The following is a 27,100-nucleotide window of genomic DNA, read 5'->3' as shown; positions in this document are numbered from 1 at the left end:
GACATCAGATTACAAAAGTATCACAGCACACTATTATTGAAAAATTGCTTATTTTCTCATTTTTACTATATAATTATAAATAATATAAATATTGTATTTACATTTCAGGGTATAGTATATAGATCAGTATACACAAGTCATTGTATGAAATTTTAGTTTGTATTGACTTCGCTGGTGCCTTTTATGTAACTTGTTGTAAAACTAGGCAAATATCTAGATGATGTACCCCCGGAAGACTTCTGTGTACCCCCAGGGGTACACATACCCCAGGTTAAGAACCACTGAACTAATCTGTCTCCTGTGCCAATACTGGATTAATTTTTGTAGGAAGAACATCATTATTTATGACTTGATCCTACATCCCTTCTATGTTTAAAAAAAATTCCCTGTGATTTGTATGAGTTATCTGAATGGGTCAGCTTTAGGATTAAGAATATGTAAATAGAATATTGTGTTATTTCAGTAAAGCTCTTCTAATGCGAAGTAGGAATTTTCCACTTGTTAGGTGTCTAAATCTCTTTCTTCTGACATCCCTACTAGCTGATTTAAATAACCCAATGATGCATTTTTTCTTTGATTAATGTAACTCCATAATAAATCTGCTTGTATTTATTAGGTTACACTTAGTGCTAAAGTCATGACCAATTTGAATGATTGTTGTAACGAATTAAATCTTACGTTAATTCTTTCTTTTTTGGTCTGTTTCTTATAGCTAGAAAAAATGTAAAACAAGAAGCAAATGTAAATGAAGAATGGAAAAGTATGTTTGGGTCTTTGGAACCTGCTAACATCTCCCAGCCAATACCTAAAGGGCAAAGTGCTGATCAAGAAGCAGCTCAGACCGGAAAACCTCTTCGTTCCGAATCCGCTGCTGGCATCTGTGCCAATTTGTCATCCTCTCCACAGGTATTTCTGAAGACCTCACTTTTTTGCATTTTTTATCTAATCTGAATATTTAAATAGCGGCAAGCACTTTAATATCTACTCACTGAACACAGTGTTGGGACCAGTGTTAAAAGGGATTTTTTTTTTTTAGCCATTTTATGTTTCTTCTTTTGGCTCTTTTGTTCAACAAAATATTGGGGCTTAAAGTTTAAAAAAATGGGAAAGATAAGCGTTAGTTTTATGAACAGCATGATCCTACAAGTGAATATATAGCTTTCTCTAAGGGATGTGTTGGGGGGGACTAACCAGTGCATTGAGTAAATTATGCTGGCAGTAAAGCTCTTGGAAACTCTTTGAGAATTCAAGAATTTAGGCCCTGTAATCTCCCTTTGGGTGTACCCCTTTTGTCTGTGACTTCAGTGGAATGCAGCAGTTGCCATACCAGATCATAGCAGGGGTCTGTCTGCAGTACAGAATACTGTACCCAGTAGTGGTCAGTACCAGATGCAGAGGAAGGTGCAAGAAACCCTGCCGTAAACATGGATGGAATAACCTGTTCATAGGGAAAAATTTTCCCATCTCTCATTACAGATTGATTTGTATTCTGGAGCATGTGTTTATAGGATTTCCAAAATTGGTATGGGTGTTAGGGGTTGCCTGGATGGATCACCTTGCAGGATTAGGGCCTTACGAACTAGCTGTGATGTCAGTATTAATTCTGGAACTCTAATGGGAGTTTGTCAACATTTTTGGTTTTATGTAAACAAATAATTAGCTAATTTGTCACTTTGTTGGCAATAGTGACTACAGGTATATTTGCAGTAACTGCTCCTACAACAGTTGCTTGAGGAAATATTAGTAAATATTCACTGTACACATTTTCGTAAAGAAAATAGACAATTGTGTGCTGTGTTTTGAACAGTAATTTTGTATTTAAAGTTGTTATGCAATCAAGACATTGACTCCACTCTCTATGGTGGCTTTGGAACCCTTTCATTTAACGTGGTTGCAGTTTGGCTTGTGGCGAATTGTGTGTCTGCATTCAAGTTACTCACTTGTACAAATATTCAGATCTTAATTTTGAATTTATATCTTTACTCATCACTAATAGATTAAAGGATAAATGATTCTTCCATGCTCTTGTCAGTGTGACATGCTAATCACGTGACTGATTTAGCTGTGAACATATTTTTAAATTGTTTATGGCGTACAGGCCACTGATGGAACAGTTGTCCAGACCAGGAAACCAACCATACAGGTTTTAAGCAGTACAGCTTCACCTTCCACGTACCAGTTACGCATCACTACTTGCAAAACCGAACTTCAGCAGTTAGTCCAACAGAAACGAGAACAGTGCAATGCGGAAAGAATGGCCAAACAGATGATGGAGAACGCTGAATGGGAGAGCAAACCACCTCCTACAGGTAAAGAGCAGGGCCAAGGTGTCATTAGACCACAGGTAAAACCTCTTGGATCAAATTACATTCACCATAACGGAAATTTTGAATGCCAGGAACACAGGAAATTACTGGGTTAGGAAATCCTGTGATTTTTAAGAAGCTGATCTGGACTGGTTCCTTCTTAATATTTCCAGTGTTAAAACAGAACCTTTTTCCTAAAGGTCACCAAAAAAAGCCTTATTTTTAAAATTTTAAAAAAGGGAAACCATTTTTATATTCCATGTCACTGAACCTGTAGACATGCATATTATAAATGCTCATTTAAAATCAGTTTCTTCATCTACCTGCCAAGACCTAGTCATCAGTTGTTCTCTTGCAACTTAGATGACCTTGCTAATACTTCAAGCAGTACAGAGAATGCAGTTGTCCATCAGTGTAGTTGATTTGTCAGTAACTGTTGCTGGGAAAGAGATTGAACTCTCATCAGCAAGCTTTTCAGTTCACCTTTAACATGGAAACAGGGTCCGTTTAGCATTTTGAGTGAGGTTATCTGTACTGAGGAGGCAGTTTTATTGTGGTATCTGATTTTTATTTTTAAAGGACATCCTATTGCATAAGGACATTGACTGATGCAGCAGATAAAACAGTCATTTTATTTTCTAAATCTACAGTTCAGCACCATCTTGGAACTACTAAAATTTTAGTTTTGTCTCGGGTTAGACCCGTGTTGTGGTGAGGTTCACTAGTACAAAATGTGATTTTTTTTTTTTTTTTAAAGCATGGTTAGAGTGGTAATCTCTCTGCTGGAGAAACTGTGGCCAATTGACTGAATTTATAAAATAAGTGGCCTTCCTGACTCTGCTAGTCTCTCTAATGACTGCTATTTTAACATCATTTGGATATGTCCATTGCCATATTCGCGATAACATTTTATTTATTTGTGTGGTGTTAGTGACCAAAGGCACCAGTCCAGATCAGGGCTCCATTGTTCTAGGCAGTATATAAATGTATAGAAAGGTACAATCCTTGCCCAAAGAGTTGATTAGATAATTTAAGAATTTCACTCCCTTTGGAAAGCTTTTATGTGTTAAACCTTCAGAAACCTAAACAACAAAGCTAATATTTTACAATAATTTAAATATTCTACTCAAGTTTGGGTAGGGGTATTTTGAGTTTTTTTCCTCTTGTGCTTTGTAAGTAAAGGATTTAACGTCTCTCCGCTGTTCCTATATTGCTATGTAAAATGGTAGCTCTAATGGTATATTACCAAGAAATGAGCCACCAAATGATATTTAAATCTTGGTGATCCTGACTGATATTTAAATTGATTTCTCCTTTGAGAGAAATATTGTCTGTGCAGGCATATATTTTTCATTTGAAGAGAATTGTGCAACCTATGAAATGCATAATGCATCCCAGGACACAGCTGAGCTGTTCCTCTCAGAGTGATCAAGAGCACCAAACAATGCTCACATGTCAAATTGTTGTTTGTTTCAAGGAAAGATTCACAACAAAAGTGTGTAAGAGGTTGATCCAGATACTTTTGGTTAGCTGATTTTGAGAATAAGCTAATATTTACATGATGAATTGCATTCATTCAGGAAAAGAGTGCTTGAATCGAAGCTCTGATAACACCCTCCCCTGTTTTTGGAAGGATTTTACTGGATTTCAGATGGCTTTAGAAGAGTTGTCATGCATTTTATCAAATATCTAAATAGTGCAGAAAACCTAGTGTTAATACAACATTAAGGCTGCAAGATCAAACACTCTTAAGTGAGTTAGTCTCAGAAGTTCAGGTTGTTCAGGCTAAATTAACTGGGCCATGTTGCACATCCTATCTCTTTTATGGCATTCTGAGGACAGTTTCCAACTGCAGTATTGTAATTTGCATACTGTATAGTTATTGAGGAATAATATAGTTATGCAAATCAGATCCCCGCTGCCAACTGGAGAACAGGGGATTTGTGTAACAGTCGTGAATCAATAACTTTACAATATTCCTATGCTTTGACTGGTTCTGTGTAACGTTATTTAATGCATAGGTTACATCTCTGAAAGAAAATACTCCCCTCCAGACTCTGGTAAATTTGCTTTATTTTAGAATCTGGGCTGCTTTAATTATACCCTTCCCCTGTAATTTGGCATATTGCTAAAAACCTATTAGTAATAACTCTGAATCTGTGTTTTGTTTTTAAAAAGTCAGGTTAGTTTTTAGATCTACTTCTCAGTTTTATGGAACCTGCTCTCACTTCCTGATTGCCAGCCACGTTTGCGAGGGGCTAATAATGCTACATTAGGCAGGAGGAGATAGCAATAAGGACTCACACAGAGATGCTGTTGCTGATAAGGATTCCAGTTACTATGCTAGGTGCCTGTTATAAAGGAAAAGTAAATCCCTCCTGCTAGGTTCTAGCAATGATAAGGGGTGGGCGGGGGGAGGCTGTGATTCTATCAGCCCTCTGTCCTGCTGAGTCCAGGCAGCAGGAACCCAGCCCACGCATGACTGGAAGCAAGAGGGCAGGGTACTGCTCTTTCTAAGATCAGAGGCAGGAAGGATGCATTAACCTCTGATAGAAATAGAGTTGGGTTAGTCCCTTTAATGTGCTTTAAGCTACTGGTGATGACAGTCAATTATCCCTTCTTCAAGCTTCCTGCTGGCAGCAGCCCCACCATCAATTTTAGAGTTGCCTGTAAGCAGCTGTCTTTTCTCTTCACTTCCTTGCAAAGCATCCCCTCCCCAGCGGGCTTGGGAGTATTTCACTTTGCTTTATTGGAGCAGGCTCTCAGCAGAACAGCTTAAGAGCTTTCTTGTCAGAAGTTGCTGCCATTTCCTCTATTCCACTGTGTCGAGTAATGACAGTGTGAAAACAACACTCCACATTGCTGCTGTTGTAAATGCCAGTGGAGTAGTGTCAGTTTAGATCTCAGAGGTCTGAAAGCCCATAATCATTCATCGGTTTTAAACATTGCACCCATGAATTAAATGGGGAGGGGGACAGTGGTTTGAGAGAAGAGGTTGTTGAGCCACAAAATATTTTAAATCCCATCTATGTGCTTCTATTGTATGGAATCCCACACTAGGACCCTTTGGGTCCAGCATCACAGACCAGTCCCAGTGACTCTATATTTGAATGTGTGTAAAATAAAGAAATAAAATAATGCTGCTCTTGCTTTTGGGTCTCCTAAAAACATTCTTTTTGGCACCAGTAAACAGTGCCTAAATCTGGTGTGTTGATGTGCAGTCTGCCTAGTAGCTTTTTAGTATTGTATGTGCCTGCAACCTATCACAATTTATCACTTGGATGGGGATGGGAATTTTCAGATTTCCTTTGTGTTAGGTTTTGGGGGTTGATTTCCTATTGCTGTTTCCATAGGATGGCGTCCTAAAGGGCTGTTAGTTGCTCACCTTCATGAACACAAGTCTGCAGTGAACCGTATTCGAGTCTCAGATGAACATTCCATTTTTGCCACATGCTCTAATGATGGCACGGTGAAAATCTGGAACAGTCAGAAAATGGAAGGAAAAACCACTACGACCAGGTAATTTACAATTCCTTGGAATATGTAGGATATTTTTTTTTCCTTTAACCAAAAATACTTAAATACACTCTCAGAGTTAAGCTTGAACCACTCCTACAGTATACTGAAGATCTTAAATATTCAAATGGAACATGTAAGTGTGCAGCTATAACATTTTATGCTTCATTTTCTAGGAATCTTTGTTCCCTTCTATCTAATTGAAACTACAAGGGGAATATTATATAGGCAAAGTAATTGCAAATCCTTCTGATGTATAGGTGAAATATATGCTGGTACTGATACCTTAAGATTACCTACTTTTACAGTTAAATGAGCTTCATAGTTACCTGCCTCATTCCCTGAAATGCACTTCAGGAAGTTTGTACTGTTGGTTGAAGAGAAAATGCATGGTACATAATTTATTGAAATGCATATCTTACAGAGAAGAGAAGTCCTGTTAATACAAAAAAAATGAAGTCAGTGAAGATGCACAGGACCATTATGATAATGAAATTAGAGTATGTATGTTCATAGATTAAGATATTGTAAAAAAGCTACATATATGTATGTAAGATTGTAGGGGTTTTATTATTCTGTACCTGTAGCACAGAATGATCATGAGATTGAAGAGTATCATAATGCATATCACAAAGGGGGAGAATTAAGATTATGCGGGCAACTTAGACTTTGACACTTCCTGATTTTGGAGCACTTAACTGTGCAACCTTAATATTGTCTTACTGCAGAGTTGTTGTTTTAAGGTGGTGGGAGAGGTGAAATTATATTACATTGTTTTTTGAGCCTGCTAAGACACTGGGCTACTACTTGAAACTGTTTCCTATCTCTTCCCCTTTCCCCTCTTAGATCAATTTTGACATATTCTCGCATTGGAGGAAGTGTCAAGACACTCACTTTTTGCCAAGGCTCACACTACCTGGCTGTAGCTTCAGATAATGGTGGGATCCAGCTTCTTGGGATTGAAACATCAAAGCTTCCGAAATCTCCTAAAATTCATCCAATACAAAGCAGGTACATGTCAACAGTGTCTGTTTTCTACTGGAGAATTCATGTACTATAAGGTACTAGCATGCACTTAAGAGTAATCCCCTCCCTCTTGAGTAAAGAGTGCTTGAAAGGATGCACAGGTCAATGGTTCTAGCACAGGAGAAAGTTGGGAGATATGGGTTATATACCCAGCACTGTCACTAACATGCTTTTGATCGTGAGCTATTCACCAAACTTTCTATTCCTGTTTCCCTCTGTGCAAAATGGGAATAACATTTACTTTATGAGAAAAGTTGTTTGAGGTCTTCATGGAAGGCATTAAATAAATGGAAAATATTACGATTTATACAGATTTTACAGTTTTACATCGTGTTTGCAAATATGCCATGTCGTTTTGCTGCAGACCTATAAGTGATTCTTCCAGGCTTTTACTTGGGTGAAGGGATGAATAGATGGGTGTGTAAACCATGGAAGGGTGGGAGGTGATTTTGGCCTTTGCTACATCTCTGCCATATGAGAGTTTATTGTCTTAAATATTTAGTATTGCTTCATATTATTTATGATTCTATTACTTCTGATCCTTAGGTGAGGTCTGACTACAAGTCCCACATTAGGTTGCGTCTCCTAAATTCTAGCAGTCCAGGTTAAAAATTCACTGTTTGAATGTAGTTTTTTTGTCTGATACGTAAACTCAAGGTTGTGTCTCAAATGTCAACCTCTGAATTGGGATTAATTTAATAAATAACATAACCCAAATGTGGTGAATGTTCCATCTTTTATAAACTAGAGATTAATTTTCATCCTTGTGTCTATTGCATCTCTGTATGAAATAGGTGCTTATTTGCATACGCTCTAGATGACTGTCAGTTATGCTGTCAGCACTGTAATAATACTGTACAGGAAACAAAGACATGTACAGTTCCTGCCCTCACAATCTGGACAAATATCAGACATGCTGGGAGACCCAAAAGTCAGTGCTGTAGTTGTGGATTTTAAAGATGTGCTGATTAAGATATGTAGGCCTCGAAGGAGAAGTGAATTTGGAGGACACATAGGGAATATGCTTATTGCGGAAAGGTCAGGAGGCAGTGTGAATGAAAACATGAGGATGAGAATGGCAGTAAAGCATCTTCAGTCTGGGGGAGTGTTAAAGAAACATTTAGAGGGATAATATCTGTCTTGTTTCTGATTTGCTTTATTTATCCAGGTTGCTAGACCAGAAGGATGATGGGTGTGTGGTAGATATGCATCACTTCAATTCAGGAGCACAGTCAGTGCTGGCTTATGCCACTGTGAATGGTTCCCTTGTTGGATGGGACCTGCGATCCACTAGTAATGCTTGGACATTAAAACATGATTTGAGGCTAGGTCTCATAACCTCATTTGCTGTGGACATACACCAGTGCTGGCTATGTATTGGTAAGCTTAATTATTATTCATTCATTCATTTTATTATCATAGACTTAGTGACGTTCCTTTAAAATAACTGTGTAATTAAAGCTGTCCCTTATAGAGTGCATGTTTTATAATGGCTCCAGATACTCTTGCCTCCAAAAGGGGAAAGAGAACTTTTAAAGAGAAGATTTCTTTGCAGTTAGGTATTCTATTGTATACCTAATCAAGACTGTAGTCCCTTTGCCTTAGGAACAGAAAGAAAGGATATAGATAAAAAACTGGTGCAACAGTCCCTCTGACAACAAATAAATCTCTCTCACCAGGTACAAGCAATGGTACCATGGCATGCTGGGACATGAGGTTCCAGTTACCCATCTCCAGCCATTGCCATCCTTCCAGGGCTCGTATCAGACGCCTGCTGATGCATCCCCTCTCTCAGTCATGGGTCATTGCAGGTAAAACAGATATCTTACTTACCACCTTATTGTTGAAGATTGTGATTAAGGCTTGTTCTTCACTTTCTGGTGCACTGAATGCTTGATTCTGCAGACTTGCTTCTGTTCAGCAGATGAGGGTCACAGTTGGATTCTGCCTCAGTGCCTTGTAATGACTTAAAAAAAGAAAAAAGGTACAGTGTTATCCCCTGATGAAAACTATAATCTCTAGAGTTTGTGTTCCTGGATAGTCCAACTCTCAAGAGGTTATGAGCCCAGCACACTGCTTGCCACATATTGCTGCTTAGGGGGAATTTGCTTAAAAGACAGGAGGTGAAATCCTGACCCCATTAAGGACAGTGGGAGTTTTGCTGTTGGCTTCATTGAGGTCAGGCTTTCTCCCAGATTAGGGAAGGTTTTCAGAGCTATGAAGGATAGTTCAGTGTCCAAATCCCATTGAACTCAACTCATTTGTGCCTTTGAAAATCTCCCAAGACTCTTACTGCAGTTATTTTATTTTTATATACACAGAATTGTAGTACTTTGCAATAATACTGCAAATATTTTATTAAGTAATGGTGCAGCAGCCCATTCCTGTAATGAGATTGGTTTTATGCTTAAAATATTGTGCAGTAACAGAGCATACAAAGTTGCAGTATAGTAAGAATAAAATTTAAAGTTTCTTTCACCCAGTGCAAATTAAAATATTTAGATTTGGGGTTGAGAGTTTAAGTAAACTTACTTTTTAAATGTCACCTATTTCATTTTAATGGGTGATGACATCTGGATTCTAACCATCTCTTTGAAAAGCCTGCCACTTGTGGGAAACATCCACAAACAATGCAAGTCCTCCCCTGCTGTGGGGGGTACAGAAATAGCTAAGTTTGTCCTGTTGGACTCTGATCCAGCAAAGGATTCATTCATGTGCTTGCCTTTAAGTATGGGAGTAGATCCCTTGAATTTAAAAAGAGGTATTCACATGCTTAAAGTAAAGTACGTTGTGAGTGCTTTACTGGATCAGGGCCATAATAGTCTACAAGAATTTTTATAGACTTAGAATTAATCTGACAGGTGGAAGGGAAGGATGTGCTCTGAGTTCCCTAGCCAGAGTGCTGAATTGCCTCTGATACCTATGCAGGCAAACCACCATTTACCATTCACAGACTGGGGGCAGAGGTTTCCAGGAAGTAAGTGATATGATTATATGTTTTCAAGAGGATATAGGAAATAATGGAGAGTTTAAGGTAGTTTTGATAATTTTGTTTTAAAGTGAAGTTTAGGGCCTTTTTTAACCGTAGTGGAACCGCCACTGTAGAGATGAAAACAACAAAATATGTTCATAACTTACTAATAGAGTGAGGCTGACATGTTCTCCTTGGGGAACAAGTCAAATGTGTTGTACATTTAGCCTCTGTCAATAGAGAGCCAAGTCATCTGGTTTAGCTGTAACTGTGTTGGCAATGTCTTTCCTGTAGCTGTTCAAGGCAACAATGAAGTCTCCATGTGGGATATGGAAACTGGAGACAGGCGCTTCACTTTGTGGGCCAGCAGTGCACCTCCTCTTTCAGAATTACAGGTCTGGCTTCCTTTTTCCTTTCCCATTACTGTGCTTTATAGTTTTCTTTAGAATTTCCCCAGCCTCCAAACAGCACTTCAGTATTTTTGCCTGTGTGTTTGGTTCCTGCCTTTTGTTTCTGTAGTTTCTCAGCATGTGCTCATCTTGGGCAACTTAATCCTGTTTTGCTGTCAAAATGAAATCAACTTTCCAAAAAAGTCTAGGATCCTGCGGAAATGAAAGATACAATATAAGGCAACTGTGGGCTCCAGGGAATTAACTGATTTCAGTTGTCTGGATTTTTAGTTAAGGGTTTAGATATTTCTTCCTTATTAAACTTAGATTCAGTAGCTGGGGTTGGACCTCTTTGCGTTGCCGTAGTGCATTTGTGAAGTGACGTCGGCACCAGGGAATTGGACCAGGTAGTTTGGGGTACGGTATGTTGCCGATTTCCCCTTGCAGCTTCATCTGTTGTAGAGGAGGAGTTAATGATATTTAACTCACCCACGGGTATGCTTGGTCACCCTATTTTTCCTCACAAAACAAACTAAGCAGCCATCTGTGCTGTGATGTTAACTATAAAGAACTTTCCCAAAATAGCAAATTCATAGTATTGTGTTTGGGACTGTTCATAACTTAATGACCTTTAAATGTTGTTCCTGTGATCACAATACTTCCATTCTGTTACACTTTCCCTTTACAGAGTAAACCCACCCATGTTTAGCAGTTAGTATTAAATAGGGAAAATATACCTTCATATAGAGCAATACGCACATGCTTTTTTCACTGTTGCTCATAAGTCAGAGGTACCTCCGTATCTAGCAGTGAGTGCAAAAGAAACAAAACAAAATAAAACCCTTCAAGCAAAAACTATCACTAAACTACCAACCCCTCCCTTTCTTTAATAAATGTTTAACATTCATATTGCAATATATGCTGAACTTGGTTAAATGACCTCTCTCTCCTGAATAAAAATCCTAGGTTCCCTTCACAGTTGGGACCTTAAATACCCCTGTGTAATGATGTTTGCAGTGTTGTTGTAGCCGTTTTGATCCCAAGGCTAATTTGAGCGACAAGGTGGTCCAATAAACGATATTACCTCATCCACCTTGTATCTCGTGTGTAATTATAGCTTTTCATAACTGAGATCTTTGTGATTACCTGGCAGTCTGTTGTACTGGTTCCTATAACCTTGGAACTGCCAGGTCATCAAAGCTTTGTGTGTATTGCTGTGCTTTTCAACTTACTCATTTTACCCAATTCTGTAAGAGATCATTACTCTAATTTTACTCAGCTGAGAACATCTCTATGGAAATGTCAGAGAATTTTTTGTCATCTCTCATTTGAAGTGTAGGAAGAGTTAGATTCTCTTGCATTGCTTTGTGAACAGGAACAAAAAGAGAAACGACTTTTACCTGTATATATTTAAGATTTGACCATTTACCAAAACACCACACTTTATGTTTGTCATTAAACAAAAGCCAACGTTTTACAAATAAGTTGCCTGTCTGTAATTGAGTCACTATTGTACAGGATATCTGTGTTGTTTTGTGAAGTATGGCGATATAAATTAGTAATTTAGTATAAGAATGTTTTTGGAGATAGTAACATGTTTGCATTTCCCCCATTAGCCTTCGCCTCACAGTGTTCATGGAATATACTGTAGTCCTGCAGATGGAAATCCCATTTTATTGACTGCTGGTTCAGACATGAAAATAAGGTAAAATAGTCTGAGGAATCTCTCTTTAAAGATGTGATGGGTTTTAAAAAATCTAATGACCCAATCTGCAAATAGTAAAACCACTACTACTAAAGCACCCTCTGCCCCCCCGCCCCCAGTGCAAGGTTAGAAGTTTGTGCAATTGAATGTTAGCTTTTTCCACGGAGTCAAGAGATCCGTGCTCTCTGTTCTAGTCCTCATTGCTGCTGCCTGTTATATTAGGCCAGTGTTCTTAACTTCCCACATCTCACTTTTCCCATCTGCAAAACTGAAATAATTACCCACCTTTTGTAAAGTGCTTGATATGCTGTGCTGGAAGCAGCAGTTAGCGATGCCTTGTGAGCAAATGTGATATTAACTTTGATTTTCCATATTTATAACCTGTAACTCTTCCATTTAATGTTTCTGTAAAGTCTAGGCTAACTGGATTTTACCTTAAGGACAAGAAGGCTCTTACACAATTGTATTGAGCAGCGTTAAGCATTTATCGTCATGTTTGTTTGGATTTTTTGGGTTGTGTGTGTTTGTTTTCCTCTCTCTTAGGTTTTGGGAAATGGCTTACCCTGACAGATCGTACATTGTTGCAGGAAGTGCTACTTGCCCATCTGTATCCTACTACAGGAAGATAATTGAAGGCACAGAGGTGGTTCAGGTATCCTGTTCTGTTTTGTTTTTGTTTCTATGGTCCCTCCAATTACACCAGTATGATGGTAGGGAAGCTTTAATTGCTGGCACCTGTGCCTTACCTCTTCTCTGGACCAAGGATTTCAGTCTCTCAGTGAGTTACATTTTAGAGGCAGTAATAATGTTTAAAAACAAAAAGTGCTTGCTTTTGACAAACAATACTATCTGATAATGTTCAGTAGGGGAAGCCTGATACCTTGGAATGACTTTTGTGATCCTGAAACTCAGTGATTTAACAGTTAATATTTTGGCTTGCCGGTCACTGAAGCATTTCCACTGCAAGTTGTTACCCAGTTATTGTGGAATTTGTCCTGCAGTTAGAAGTTGAGTACTGAATCAGTTATTTATGCAATGCTGTAAGTACACTATTTATTCCTTATGGGATAATTAAAAACAGTTGGAGCACAACTTAAACCACATCAGAAAAGTACAGGAATGTTTTCATTTCAGGATTCTGCTGCGATTAATGTGTCCCTCAAAGTGACCTCTGGCACTTGCAGCTTTACTGATTTAAATATGGCTTTGTAATGTTTTGTATTGATTATTTTACATATTTCCTTAATATGTAAAATCAGTTGCCAAGGTTTGTTTTTTGGGGTGTTTTGTAGAATTTCATCCCTGTAAGCCAATTTTGAGAAATTTCTCTTACGGAAAAGTCCTATACAATTACGACAAAACTGGTTGGATTCTCTAGACATTACTACAAAAATCTGTAGAATTTGAATATATCCTTTCTATAGCGTTTAACATAAATGATATCCCTGCTACAGAACTGTTAGTTTAAACATGGAAAAATCCTATAGAAAAGATTAGTTCATGAGGACGACTAAGCATACATTTTCTCTTTTTAGCTTTTCCTTTACTGAAGTTGTAATATTGAATTTGGCAAACTAGGGGTGTTTCCCTAATCACTAAAACAGAATTATGACTTCTGTGCAGAATCAAGAAGCTAGATTGTGAATGAAGAGGGCTCTTTCCTCCACCCTCTTCAGTACTAGGAGGAGAACTTCTGGCAAAAGACAACTGATATTGATTTTTTTAATGGTCTTTCTAGTTTGCCAGAGTATGAAACATCATCTTTTAAATTTTATGTAATTTTGCAGACTTGTTTTATTTTAATACTTCCACTCTCAAACAGGAAATTCAAAATAAGCAGAAGATGGGCCCCACAGATGAGACCCCTCGTCGCGGACCAGAGTCTCTACCAGTCGGACACCATGATATCATCACAGATATTGCTACTTTCCAGACTACTCAAGGGTTTATAGTAACTGCATCAAGAGATGGAATTGTTAAAGTGTGGAAGTAAAAGTTGCACTAATATATAGTATGTGTATATATTTGTAACAAAGAATAGTATTATACTGATTTTGAAGAATATGAAGGTGACCATACATCAATCACTATGGTTATTAAAGCTTGTTTAAAGGCCCTTTGAGTTATTTTATTACAGCTGCTTGGTTTCTGTAGCACTTTCTGAAAGTAACAAGCAGAAGCAGTTAATGAAGAAATTGTATTTAGCCTCATGGTAACCATACTATTCTTCAGGAACCTATAAGAAAATAGTTTATGAAATCTCATGTTGCAGATTATAAACATAATGAAAGCTGCTGACTCCTACATAGACAGTATTTATGAAGTCTGACTTATTTTTACATTGAATCTGGAAGAAGAGTGAAAGAATGCGTTGCACTACTGTCCATGTATACGCTGATAAATATACAGTTAATACTAGAGAATAAACTCCATTTGAGCTTACTTGTACAGTAGTTTGTCTGCAATATCTATTGTCCCTTTGTCTATGGTGTCCTGAACCTTGAAACCTGCCAGACTTCTGCTTTACTATATCTCACTTGCAGGCAAATGTCATTTATTTGAGCATGTTATATAAGAGAGGATTGCAAGCCCAATGGTATTGTGCTTAAAAAGTATTTTTTTCCCCTGCACGTTTTACTACTCCCCCACACTCTGTCCTGAATGTGTAAAGCACAGAATGATTGACATGTAATATTTTCTTATTCCATTATACACTTGTTTTTCTGGCATAAAACAGAGATATGATTTTTATATCCAGGCAGCAGACTTTTGTCTCTTGTATGTAAGTAATGACTTCTAAAGGAACAAGGATCTCCCATCAAGATCACTGCATCTTAACACAAAGTTTGAGGGGAATAGCACTGAGTATTAGTTTTAGCTATTATCACATGAAACAAGACACCATCTGAAGTTTCAGGTAGATAGTTTAATTGGTACCATGACGTGTTGCATAATCTGCATTAAAAAGCTCAGTATGATGCCAGCAGTGTGACAGAATGTACATTTTACAACTGTCCCCATACAGTTTTTAAATGTCTTTCACCAATTAGAGGTTACAGATGCATTTAAAAAACAAACAAAAAAAAAAAACAGGCACGCATGGCAACTTCAAAACTAGAAGGGTGAAACCACTAAGCAGATCTGAACCCTGTGTACAATGCAATATGTGCATGTGGCTCTCAGAAATAATGCATAGTATTGTGTACTGTAGCTACAAATTGTGTTTCATACTTTTATGAGAAGTTTTGTTGACTTCAACAGTGCTAGTCAGAGGGATATAGTGGTAAGCCAAAATTCAGATCCTCAACCGATTTGTGTTGCCAGACAACATTGACAGTTTCAGCAAATCTCTTTTCAATTCCTAATATCAAGGTACTGTTGTTTGTGCACTCACTCACGCAGCAGTAACTTTTTCCTACCAAAAAAAAATGTAATTCGCAGGTGTCTTAAAATTCAGAAAAATAAAATGTTCTTATACTACTCTCTAGACCAAAAAACTGGTCTAAATTGTGAACATTTTTATTTGTAAGAATTTGGGGTCTGAAGCTTTGAACAATGACTATCAGGCATGCTTACTACTGTGAAGAGTCACCTATGCCTGGTCATAAGAGTTTGAGAAATGGAACTTTGGTTCCTTGGAGTGCACTGATATTCAAAGCCTGATCCCACTAAAGCCAGTGGTTTATATCCTCAGACTTCAGTAGTAATTGTGTTTAATTTTTCCTTTTTGGAATAAAGATACACAGAAAAAAACACATTTAACCAATCTCTCTTTTCCCCAATTGGCACAACATAATTCTAGGTTCAAGAGTTTACTCCAAGAGTAACTAACAACTCTACAGTAATATGGGAAGGAGAGATTGAGCAGGTAGTGAGCCTATCAAAGTACTTAACGTACCAGTTAAAATGAAATGAGCTACTGAAGATGTATGCTGTCTATTTTTACAAAGTTTCATTTCAGTGTTAGTACACAGACATGTAAAGGTACAACAAACTGGATGTTGCAATATTTTTGGTAACTATTAGACATCACATCAGTCTGAAACTTGGTATATTGTGGCATATGAAACTAAATTTCATTTAGCCACTTTTTAATAGTGAGACTTTAAAATTGAATAGGGTCCATGTAGCGATGAAGACAAGTAGATTTGTACAAGTTCTGTCCCATGAAACCTGCAATTCTGAATTTTTTGTTGTTCCAAATCAGAACAAGCAGTTGGAAATACAATTTTTTCTGTGGAAGACTTTTTGAAAACTTCTAGACTGGCACACTGGCCAGAGTGTCAGGAGTCAATCTGCTTGGTTTCCATCAAAACTTATGATGGAATAGAGACATTCCTGTAGAATGCTTCAATTCCATGGACTCAACATTTTCTGATGGAAAAAACTTACATTGGAAAGTGTGTTTTTTGTTTTTTTTTTTAAAACACACACAAGCCCTATGCTTATGACCTTGGTGTTTTGTTACGTTTTAAGGCAGACTAGATGCTCCGTGTTAAAGATACACTGTTCTTTTAGAGTTCTCCTTGGTCTAAAGGAAGTAATTTAGTCACCAATTGCATAGTTACTCTATCTGGAAAAGCACAGCAGTGACTAATAAGCCTTCTTCCTATCTTTACACAATGCAACTTACACCTGTAGGAGAATGGAAAGTAAAGTTTCACTGAAAAGAGTTTGCACTGCAGTTTACTCATTGAAAGAGGAGAGTGTTACACACATTCATGCCTCAATTGTTACCAACCAACTCCAACAAAGCACAACTGACCTGGAGACTAGACAGTTCCTCAGGGGCCTGACTGTTAATTTCCAAGTGCCATCATCTCCCACTGAAGTGAATGGGAGTTGAGCACATTCAGTACTATACAGGAGCGGACCCTACGTGCATAAGGATAGATATATTCAAGTTTTTTAAAATACAGTCTTGTCCATTTTTTAAAGGAATAAAAATGATTCTGTATCTGACAGATCATGTCCACATTTCTTCCATGATTTCCACCAATAAATCATTGTAGGAGGCAGAGATGGGAATTTTTACAGGTCAGAACCATACAGCATAGTTTTTCTTCAGCCCAGTGCCATATTTAACCATTTCATTGTTTAAAATGCTTTGGTTCCAGCCACCTAGAAAACAAAAACAAAAAGGGACTTCTCTTTAGGATGAGACTGTCCATACAGAGGATTGAAAAGACTTGTTTTCAATACCATTGCTGCTCTCTTTTTCCTATAAGCATTGTATTAAGGTAGAGTATATCTTTTCAAAACAGTGAGTGATGGTCAAATCTTGGCCTCTTGCCACAGCCTGAGCATGTGCTATGGCACCTCGCCAACCAGGCCAGGGTGGGAACAAGTCTCTAGCCAGCTGATGGAGCCAGTCTTTCCTCAGTCGGGAGGAGCGGCAAGCTGGCCCGATGCAGTGGCTCTATTAGTGCCCTCACTTCTCCTTCAGACTAAACCCAATCCCCCCAGCCCCCAAACTACATACACTGCTTCTGCAGTTGGCAGAAGTGTGGAATTATGGGTAGGCTTTCCATTGCTGAGAACAAAACCAATGGACTATATCCATAATGGGGATAGGGGAAGAGGAGATGTCTGAGGAGGTGAACAAGCACTACGCAGCAAAAGAGTTTATAAAACTAATAAGTTCAGAGAGAGATGATGCATGTGTGCTACATAGTAGAGATGCAGTTGCACATAAGCATCTGTTCAATCCCCATCACAACAGTAAATGACACTGCACTCCAGGGAAATCTCTATAGCTATTTTCAAAGGATATGCAAGGGCCATAAAGGAAACAAAAATATTTCAGAAACACATGAGAGTAGTGGATGTGAAGTACCTCTGAAAACTAGGTCACTTATTTACACGCTTAACTTCAGACAGCCAAGTTTGAAAGTGTGAGCCTTAACCTCTTTGGGCTTCTGTTTCCCCATCCATTAATAGGAGTTTTTGCTCCTGTAGAGTATTTTAGACCCACAGATGAAAGGTGTGGTGTAAGTGCTAAGCATTGTAGTTCAGGGAGCTGGAAAGCAGTAGTGAATGCTAGCCATTTGCTTTTCAATTTGCTAGATATTTTACAAGAATATTTTTAATTTGCACTTCTTCTAGCTACCATAATATTTATCCATGAGCTTTTATATGCAGCTCTCTTCACAGCATTCTGAGAACAGAATGTGCTGATGACCAGTAAACTGTAGTGGCTGCAGATCCAACCAAAAGCCTAATTGTGTTTATAATACATGAGCCTTGGCATTCTTGCCTAGTATTATTTGAACACAATCGTGTTCACATCCTTAATATTAGTTCATTCTGAAGGGTCACAACAGTTCAGGTGGACCAGGTCTTAAGATTTTACTGAGGGTGCTTGTTTCGGTGAGAATATTTGGGTTTGGGGTAAGAGGCAGCCATGGTAGAACCACATAAGAGGCTGTCCCACCTCATGTTGGGAAAGAGCCACAGGAGGGCGACTAAGAGGATCATGTGTAGCAGAAGGTCGCTTAGAATGGGTCTGGAGCCATGAAACTGCTCTGTGCTTGGAGGCTAACTGATGGAGAAGGTGAGTGGCAACAGAAAATTCTGCCTGCTTGTGTAGGGGGTCCTCTTCCTGCCATGCTGGTGCTGAATCAGTGAGTCTACAGGAGGCAGAAAAGAGGTTAGGTTGATGGCAGGAAGAGGAGGAGGAGACAGAGACAAGCTGGTGTATTTGGCTCCTTTCCCTCAGCTGAATGTTCTTAGAAGGTGTGAAGTCATCCATAGGGTTCCAAAGGTTAAACTGTCCACCCTGCTCAGTGAGGTTCAAGCAAACATCCCCCTTCCTTTCCTTACATCAGACATAACTTACGTTATCTTCCCTTCCGTGTGTTTTGGCAGCAGTCTCCATTATGTCTGTAGTTACCAAGGATTGATGTGTACTGCTGGCAAAACCGTTGGTGTTTAGAGGACCATCGCTTACATCATCCTGGAACATTAGTGTTGCCTGCCCAGAAACAGCGTATTCAGCATCAGCTATGGCATCAGCTCCTGACCAATCCTCATCTATGATAGAACTGGGGATAAAAGAACAGGAAACATTTTGGCCTGGCAGGAGTACTCAGAAAGAGCTGGTATTAGCTAACTTCCTCTGTTTCAATGTTTGCCCTTTTCCTTAGGTTGAGTTAAGACTTGAACATCTCAGGGACAGAGGTATTCAGATTTCAATAAGGGCTCGTCTTCACCATTTGTAGCAAGCTGGGGTATGAATCTATGCTACCCTGCAGTAGGTATCTGTATAGACCCTGCTGTTGTGCACTAACAGTTCGCTAGCGCATGTAGAAAGTAGCTGAAAGCACGCTAAGGAACTGTTAGTGTGCATCAGCAAGGCCTACACAGACAGTGAGCAGCAGGCAAGTGAAGGTCAGATTTACACCACAGCCTGCTGCAAATTAAACGTTCATGTGGACAAGCCCTAAGATCTGGAACAATCTGTACCCTCAAAACAATCACCCACTGGTGTTGGGGCAGGTAGTGCTTTGCACAAATGACCTCTGCAGGACAAGCAGAAATCAGGCAGGAGGAGAATTTTGTATCTGGTTTTAATGATAAAGTTTTTAAATCTTTGTTGCAATTCTATAGTTTGCAATTTTTTTTTAAGTGACCAATAATTTTGATGGCAGAACATGAAATTACTGCCCAACACAACTACTCACGCGCATAAAGTGAAGCGGATCTGTGAGCGTTTGCAGGTTCAGGGCCTTTGATAAGAATCTTTACCCAGGAGAACTAGGTGCTCTCATCAGTTTGCCCATATGTAACAAGTCATAATAAAATAAGTGTCTGAACTCACACATGTGGTTGGCCCCTTCGTACATATTCTGGTTTCGGAGAGCGAGCTCTGGTACAAATTCTCCTGAGCTCTACTGGTGGATATTTGTTGCTTGCACCTGTCAAGAAAACAAGACACAGTAACAAAACATACCGACTCAATGCAATTTGAAACAGTTTTCACTCAACTTTTCCTCTTCTGACCCCACCTATCTTCATTCACCCAGCAGGGTTGTACTAAATACTGAAAGCAGTAAGACAAAATTACTGGCAGAGCTTGCAAGGGCTTATACTCAGCGTGATGGTATTTCTGTTTGGATGTAACACAATAACTTTTGGATGTCACAGTCAAGCAATTCCAAAAATCTCAGGGAATGGTCTGGACATAAAAACGGCCATACTGGGTCAGACAAAAGGTCCATCTAGCCCAGTATCCTGTCTTCCGACAGTGGCCAATGCCAGGTGCCCCAGAGAGAATGAACAGAGCGGACAATCACCAAGCGATTCATTCCCTGCTGCCCACTCCCAGCTTCTGGCAAACAGAGTCTAGGGACACCATCCCTGCCCATCCTGGCCACTGATGGCCCTATCCTCCATGGATTTATCGAGGCATCAATGGGAAAAGTCCTATTGATTTTGGTGAAAATCAGAAGGGGAAAAATCAGAAGGGGGGTGGGGGGAATGACATGTAGCCCCTGGTATCTGATTGTAGAGGTAGTAGCTTCAAGCACCTCTGTAATAATTGTCTACAAATCAAAGAGCTACTTGATGGCTGCCATTAACACTTTCTATCATAACAACACCCCCTCGTCTCAGCTCTGCCCATCCTCCCAGTACAGTTTTAAAATGCTGACTTGAGAGAGAGAGAGAGAAAGTAGAATTAGAAGAGTGGCATGGGAGCACATGCAGCCCCTGAGATGAGAGCTCCTGGTATGGAGGAGGGGGATTGCAGGGAGTTTCTGAAATAGGAAATGGGATGGTGGCACATAGGGATTCTGTGTGGAGGGTGGAGGAATGCAAGAAGCTCCTGGTGTGGGTAATGTGCTTCGCCAACAGAAGTAACAAGTGTGCAACTCTCTAGTATGTTTAAGCTTTAAAAGTAATGTTGTAATTACTGGGTCGATAAGAGAATGAGAACAGGCCTATTGGCAAACTCAGTTTAAATACCTTTGGTTTCTTTATGCATAGGCACCATTTTTTAGACACATTCACACCATAAGGCTATTACAAGCTATGATTAGTTTATAGTACATTTGTTCTCTCACCCTGGCAATTCAGTCTCTCTCAAAGACTTACTTTTGCCTAGGGATCTAAAAGTAATTCACATTTGTCTATGTTAAGGTGAGGACTTCAGGATGATAGTCCAATTATGCTCTGTAGTCTCCTCCAGTATCATTCCATCAATGAGTCTGCAAAGGCTGCTGTGATGTGTAAGCAGCATAGATTGTACTAAATACATCCCCCATCTGCAGGTTATTCTGATGTGTAGTCAAGTGATCCAAGAACACAACCATCTTTCTGACGTATCACTGTGTTGATCTACTACTAGGTCAGCAATTTTTCTGTTTATTGAATAAATGGAAGGCCCAGGGAACTGATAATAGGATATTAGCCCTCAGCCTAGGTCACTGGTCCAATCTGTGGCAGAAGCTAGAAGTGACCTAAAGTCACTGCCATCTGAGAGTTGTTAGCTGGTCTATGTGAAATAAGGTTGGTGGTCTTAGTTCAATTCCTAGTAGAGAGATTTCCCATCATAAAATCTATTGAGAGCACCAGTGCTGATAGTCTTCTTAGACAGCCCTAGGAACAAACAAGCATGGAATTGAACCACTCTTTCACCCCTTAAGTATTTAAGTTGATCCACTGAGGGACTTTGGAATGGGAAACCTGCATGGAAGTCTCCATGCTAAACACATTTGTGAATCTATGGAAGACTAAATGTCTAAGGGTACGTCTTCACTACCCGCCGTATCGGCGGGTAGCAATCGATTTCTCGGAGTTCGATATATCGCGTCTCATCTAGAATGGCGGTGGCGGAGTCGATGGGGGAGCTGCGGACGTCAATCCTGCGCCGTGAGGACGGGTAAGTAGTTCGAACTAAGGTAGTTCGACTTCAGCTACGCTATTCGCGTAGCTGAAGTTGCGTACCTTAGTTCGACCCCCCACCCTTAGTGTAGACCAGGCCTTAGGTTATCAACCTAACCTCTTTCATGAGTTGCTGGACATTCACTGAAGAACAACGAAACAGCATTAATATAACAACTTACGCCTGAGGAGATGCACAAATGGTTTTATAAACCTCACTACATATTCAAGTTCAGGCTTGTGAACTCTGCCCAGTTGAATCAAATGATGTTCCAAGGGAATACTAGCCAGGTCTTCCAATTCTGTGTTGTTATATACATGTCCTAATGAAATTACAAACAGAGCATATCCTTGGCACTTGGCTCTCAGAGATGCCTTCTTTAATATGTCTTTGTCCCAATGACTTGTTTCTCCAGCAGATATAACAAAGATAGCCTTGTGTTGTCTGGAGTGGGGTGCAGTCAAGAAAACATTATCAATTGTCCACTGTATGGCATGGCCAAGAGCAGCTGCTCCATTCAGCTGTCGAACAGATCCTTGGATATGTCCTTTCATTAACTGGCTACTGCTGTAGGTGACAAAGTCAAATTCTTTCTTTACAGGGCTCCTCCCTGGGCGGAGTTTGAAACCTGGTGGAGCATGGCTCACCACAGCCACCCTATCACCTGTGGAAGAAGTCTGTGGCTCAGAGGAAATGTCAAAGTTATCAAGTACTCTGCTCAAGAAGTTTTTCACGTTCTGAAATTCGGCGCCACTGCTTTTCTGTGAGCTATCCAAAAGGAAAGCAGCATCCACATATGCTGGTGGTGATCGGTATCTGCGGCGTTCACAAAACTCATCTGGTTTACATTTGTCTGCAAATAAACAGAAAATTAGTTTGTACTTCTCTTTTTAAGAAACTGAAAGTGTGACAAGAGAAAGGGCATTTGAGCTCTCAGTTCTGGAGAGGATTAAAGAGCCTAAACTTAAAGTATTAACAACAATCTTCTACCTCTGTGAAAGTTATGTATAATTAAAATCAGAAAGCTAAGGGACTGATCCTGTGAAGTAATCCACTCCTCACAAGATTAGGCCTTATTACCAGGGCTGTTGATTAATCAGAGTTCACTCACATGATTAACTCAAAAAATACAATCACGATTAATCGCAGTTTTAATCACACTGCTAAACAATAGAATATCAATTGAAATTTATTAAATATTGTGGATGTTTTTCTACGTTTTCATATATATTGTATTCTGTGTTATAACTGAAATCAGTCTATATTATATTTTATTACAAATATGTGCACTGTAAAAATGATAAATGAAAGAAATAGTGTTTTTCAGTTTACCTAATTCAAGTACTGTAATGCAATCTCTTTGTTATGAAAGTGCAACTTACAAATGTAGGGTTTTTTTTGTTACATAACTGCACTCAAAAACAATGTAAAATTTTAGAACCTACAAGTCCACTCAGTCCTACTTCTTGTTCAGCCAATCCCTAAGACAAACAAGTTTGTTTACATTTACAGGAGAGAAGGATGCCCTCTTCTTATTTACAATGTCACCTAAAAGTGAGAACATGCGTTCTCATGGCACGGTTGTAACTGGTGTTGCAAGGTATTTATGTGCCAGATATGCTAAACATTCATATGTCCCTTCATGCTTCGGCCACCATTCCAGAGGACATGCTTCCATGCCGATGATGCTCGTTAAAAAACAAACAAACAATCTGTTAATTAAATTTGTGACTGAATTTCTTGGGGGGTGGGGGGCAAACTATGTCTCCTGCTCTATTTTACCTGCATTCTGTCATATATTTCATGTAATAGCAGTCTTGGATGATGACTCAGCACATGTTCATTTTAAGAACACTTTCACTGCAGATTTCAGAAAATGCAAAGAAGGTACCAATGTGAGATTTCTAAAGATAGCTAAAGCACTCAACCCAAGGTTTAAGAATCTGAAGTGCCTTCCAAAATCTGAGAGGAACAAGGTATGCAGCATGCTTTCAGAAGTCTTAAAAGAGCAACACTCCGATGTGGAAACTACAGAACTCGAACCACCAAAAAAGAAAATCAACCTTCTGCTGGTGGCATCTGACTCAGATAATGAAAATGAACGTGTGTTGGTCCACACTGCTTTGGATTGTTATTGAGTAGAACCCATCATCAGCATGGATGCATGTCCCCTGGAATTGTGTTTGAAGCATGAAGGGACATACGAATCGTTAGTGCATCTGTCACGTAAACATCTTGCAACACCAGCTACAAGAGTGCCATGCGAATGTGTGTTCTCACTTTCAGGTGACATTGTAAACAAGAAGCAAGGAGCATTATCTCCTGCAAATGTAAACAAACTTTGTCAGTTCAACTTTCATGATAAAAGGGATTGCACTACAGTATCTGTGAATTGAAAAATATTATTTCTTTTGGGGTCTTTTACAGTGCAAATACTTGTAATAAAAATAAATATAAAGTGAGCTTTGTATTCTGTGTTGTAATTGAAATCAATATATTTGAAAATGTAGAAAATATCCAAAAATATTTAAGTAAATGGTATTCTATTATTGTTCAGCAGTGCAATTAATCACAAATAATTTTTTAAATCGCTTGACAGCCCTACTTATTACATTAAAATTCCCTCTCATTTACTTGTTCTAGGAGACTGGTGACATTTGTGGCATTATTTACTTGGATGCAAATTTAGAGCCAGAAGCAACTTTGTAAAACATATAAATACCCTAAACCACAATACTCTAAAAACAACATTTATCGCAGCACTGAGAAATATGTAAGAAACTGTTCAGATGTTACAGTGACCAAATATACATTGGAATTCTACTAGCAATTATCACTGAATTCTTATTTGGGAAAACATGTGTATTTAATGGCACTGAATGAGAAATAACTGAAAGGAGAAATGTCTATGTTGAAAGAACACCTCTCTGCATGTTCCAATCAGCACTCTGGGTGCAAGGTTCTATGTAGAGTTCCACATTTCGATCATACTGGATGCTGCACACCACACCTAAAGGCTTAAAGGTGCTCAGTACCTTCCAGAATTGTATACCAAATTCCAAACCACCAAGAAATCTGAAGTGCCCCTTAATCTGTCTTCATTCCAATGGAATAAGAAGTCATTCCACTGACAAGACATGCACATTGAAAACTGCTGAAACACACCTCCTACAATGTCTTTATTTATTATAGAAAAGCATTATAAAATTTCACAGTGTGTGTGAAGGCAGGTGTGTTGTTTGAGTCACACTGAGTTGTGTGTGTCCGCTCTGATATTTCATACGCTTTACATTTCCCAAGGACTATTCTAGGACCAGATTGTCCTTAGCCCTAATGTGAACACACAGATTGTGGAAGGCACAGGGAACATCCCATGCAAGGGCCAGGGCAAGGGCCAATCATGATCCCTGCATTCAGGGAATGCAGGGATTGAGCTCTCCATGCATCCCCAAAGTTGCAAATCAGCCCAAATGTGGTGGAGAGGGGTAAGGAGGAGTCAGGGCTATGGCCCCACTTCCTATCCATGCCTGACTGGGCAGGTTAACTGATTCCAAGGGATGGTACAATTTGCCCACTTGCCCTTCTGCCTGGGGAGCTCTGTCTATCAAGGGTGTTAGTGGCCTCCAGCAATGCAGTACTCTAGCTCCTGAGGTTAAAACCACCTCTGAGTTCCCCCAAGAGGATCCAAGCACATGGCAACTTTATCAGAATTTTAGCAAATATTGCAACCTTCCTTAGTTGCTCATGCACTCATATCAAGGGTCATTTTTAAAAGTGCTGCTCAGTCTTTCAGTGTAGCTCGCAGGTTTTTCAATTCAATGTAGGCCCCCTCCCTGGAAGTTCTGTGGAGACTACTTTGGAACCTCCTAGAGGAAGTTGTATTACACAGTCTGGGGCACTGGAAGAGCTGCCCAGCCTGGATGCGTCCTCTGGAAGCTGGAAACATTGCTTGGTTCAATTAAATTAACAGACCCGAGTTGACAGGAAAATTAAAATTAACTAAATTTTATTTTTATTTACCAAACTAGACATTGACCCTGGATCCCAAATAGCAGAAGAGCCTCTTACATGGACAGAAATATTCACTGGGTTATTAAACCACAAAATTACTTTCAGGTTAGCAATATAACAGATGAAGCTTTTGATGAATTAAACTTTTTTTTATTAGGGCTGTCAAGTGATTAAAAAAATTAAATTGTGTGATTAATCGCTCTGTTAAATAATAACAGAATACCATATATTTAAATATTTTTGGATGTTTTCTACATTTTCAAATATATTGATTTCAGTGACAACTCAGAATACAAAGTGTACAGTGCTCACTTTATATTTATTTTTTATTACAAATATTTGCACTGTAAAAAAGAAAAAGTATTTTTCAGTTCATCTAATACAAGCACTGTATTGCTTTATCATGAAAGTTGAACTTAAAAATGAAGAATTATATAAAAAAACTGCATTCAAAAATAAAACAATGTAAAATTTTAGAGTCTACAAGTCCACTCAGTCCTACTCCTTCAGCCAGTCGCTCAGACAAACAACTTTGTTTACATTTGCAGGAGATAATAGAATCATAGAACTGGAAGGGACCTTGAGAGATCATCTAGTCTAGTCCCCTGCACTCAAGGCAGGACCATGTATTATCTAGACCATCCCTGACAGGTATTTATCCAACCTGCTCTTAAAAATCCCCAATGATGGAGATTCCACAACATCCTTAGGCAATTTATTTCAGTGCTTAATCATTCTGACAGGAAGTTTTTCCTAATGTCCAACCTAAACTGCTTCTTGTTTACAATATCACCTGAAAATGAGAACAGGCATTCTCATGGCACTGTTGTAGCCAGCGTCACAAGATATTTACATGCCAGATGTGGTAAAGATTCATATGTCCCTACATGCTTCACCCACCATTCCAGAATACATGCTTCCATGCTAATGAACGGTTCTGCTCAATAACAATCCAAAGCAGTGTAGACTGACATGCATTCATTTTCATTATACGAGTCAGATGCCAACAACAAAAGGTTGATTTTCTTTTTTGGTGGTTCAGGTTCTGTAGTTTCCGCATCGGAGTGTTGCTCTTTGTTCTGAAAACATGAACACCTTGTTCCTCTCAGATTCTGGAAGGTACTTCAGATTCTTAAACCTTGGGTCAAGTGCTGTAGCCATCTTTAGAAATCTCACATAGGTCAAATTTGCATTTTGTCAAATTTGCAGTGAAAGTGTTCTTAAATCGAACAACACGTGCTGATTCATCATCAAAAGACTGCCATAACATGAAATATATGGCAGAATGCAGGT

General features: G+C 39.0%; 2 protein-coding genes across 5 annotated transcripts in view; one reads left to right on the top strand and one right to left on the bottom strand.

Moving 5' to 3' along the window:
- The window catches only part of PIK3R4 (phosphoinositide-3-kinase regulatory subunit 4), a 31,217-nt gene extending 16,862 nt beyond the window's left edge, over positions 1-14,355 (top strand). Inside the window, exons 11-20 of the mRNA XM_039523221.1 lie at positions 713-906; positions 2,099-2,309; positions 5,660-5,825; positions 6,669-6,833; positions 8,017-8,228; positions 8,528-8,659; positions 10,114-10,214; positions 11,825-11,913; positions 12,457-12,565; positions 13,736-14,355. Of these exons, the coding sequence (XP_039379155.1) occupies positions 713-906; positions 2,099-2,309; positions 5,660-5,825; positions 6,669-6,833; positions 8,017-8,228; positions 8,528-8,659; positions 10,114-10,214; positions 11,825-11,913; positions 12,457-12,565; positions 13,736-13,906 (1,550 nt within the window). The 3' untranslated portion in view covers positions 13,907-14,355. The remainder of the gene's footprint in view (positions 1-712; positions 907-2,098; positions 2,310-5,659; positions 5,826-6,668; positions 6,834-8,016; positions 8,229-8,527; positions 8,660-10,113; positions 10,215-11,824; positions 11,914-12,456; positions 12,566-13,735) is intronic.
- Positions 8,672-27,100, bottom strand: part of COL6A6 (collagen type VI alpha 6 chain) — a 165,148-nt gene continuing 146,719 nt past the window's right edge. For 2 of the 4 annotated variants that reach the window (XM_039523217.1, XM_039523218.1), the window contains 5 exons: positions 21,978-22,649; positions 19,733-19,829; positions 18,752-18,956; positions 16,679-16,788; positions 8,672-8,814 (listed from right to left, as the gene is read on the bottom strand). In XM_039523217.1, the coding sequence (XP_039379151.1) occupies positions 8,766-8,814; positions 16,679-16,788; positions 18,752-18,956; positions 19,733-19,829; positions 21,978-22,649 (1,133 nt within the window). In that variant the 3' untranslated portion in view covers positions 8,672-8,765. Of the gene's footprint in view, positions 8,815-14,819; positions 16,789-16,975; positions 17,035-18,751; positions 18,957-19,732; positions 19,830-21,977; positions 22,650-27,100 lie in introns of those variants that run through there. The other 2 variants (XM_039523216.1, XM_039523219.1) reach the window with 2 other exon arrangements.

Source organism: Mauremys reevesii, linkage group 2 (assembly GCF_016161935.1).
Source record: "Mauremys reevesii isolate NIE-2019 linkage group 2, ASM1616193v1, whole genome shotgun sequence".
Classification (NCBI taxonomy): Eukaryota; Metazoa; Chordata; order Testudines; family Geoemydidae; genus Mauremys; species Mauremys reevesii.
Note: the sequence above shows the minus strand (reverse complement) of the source record. Positions and strands in the feature narration are given on the sequence as shown.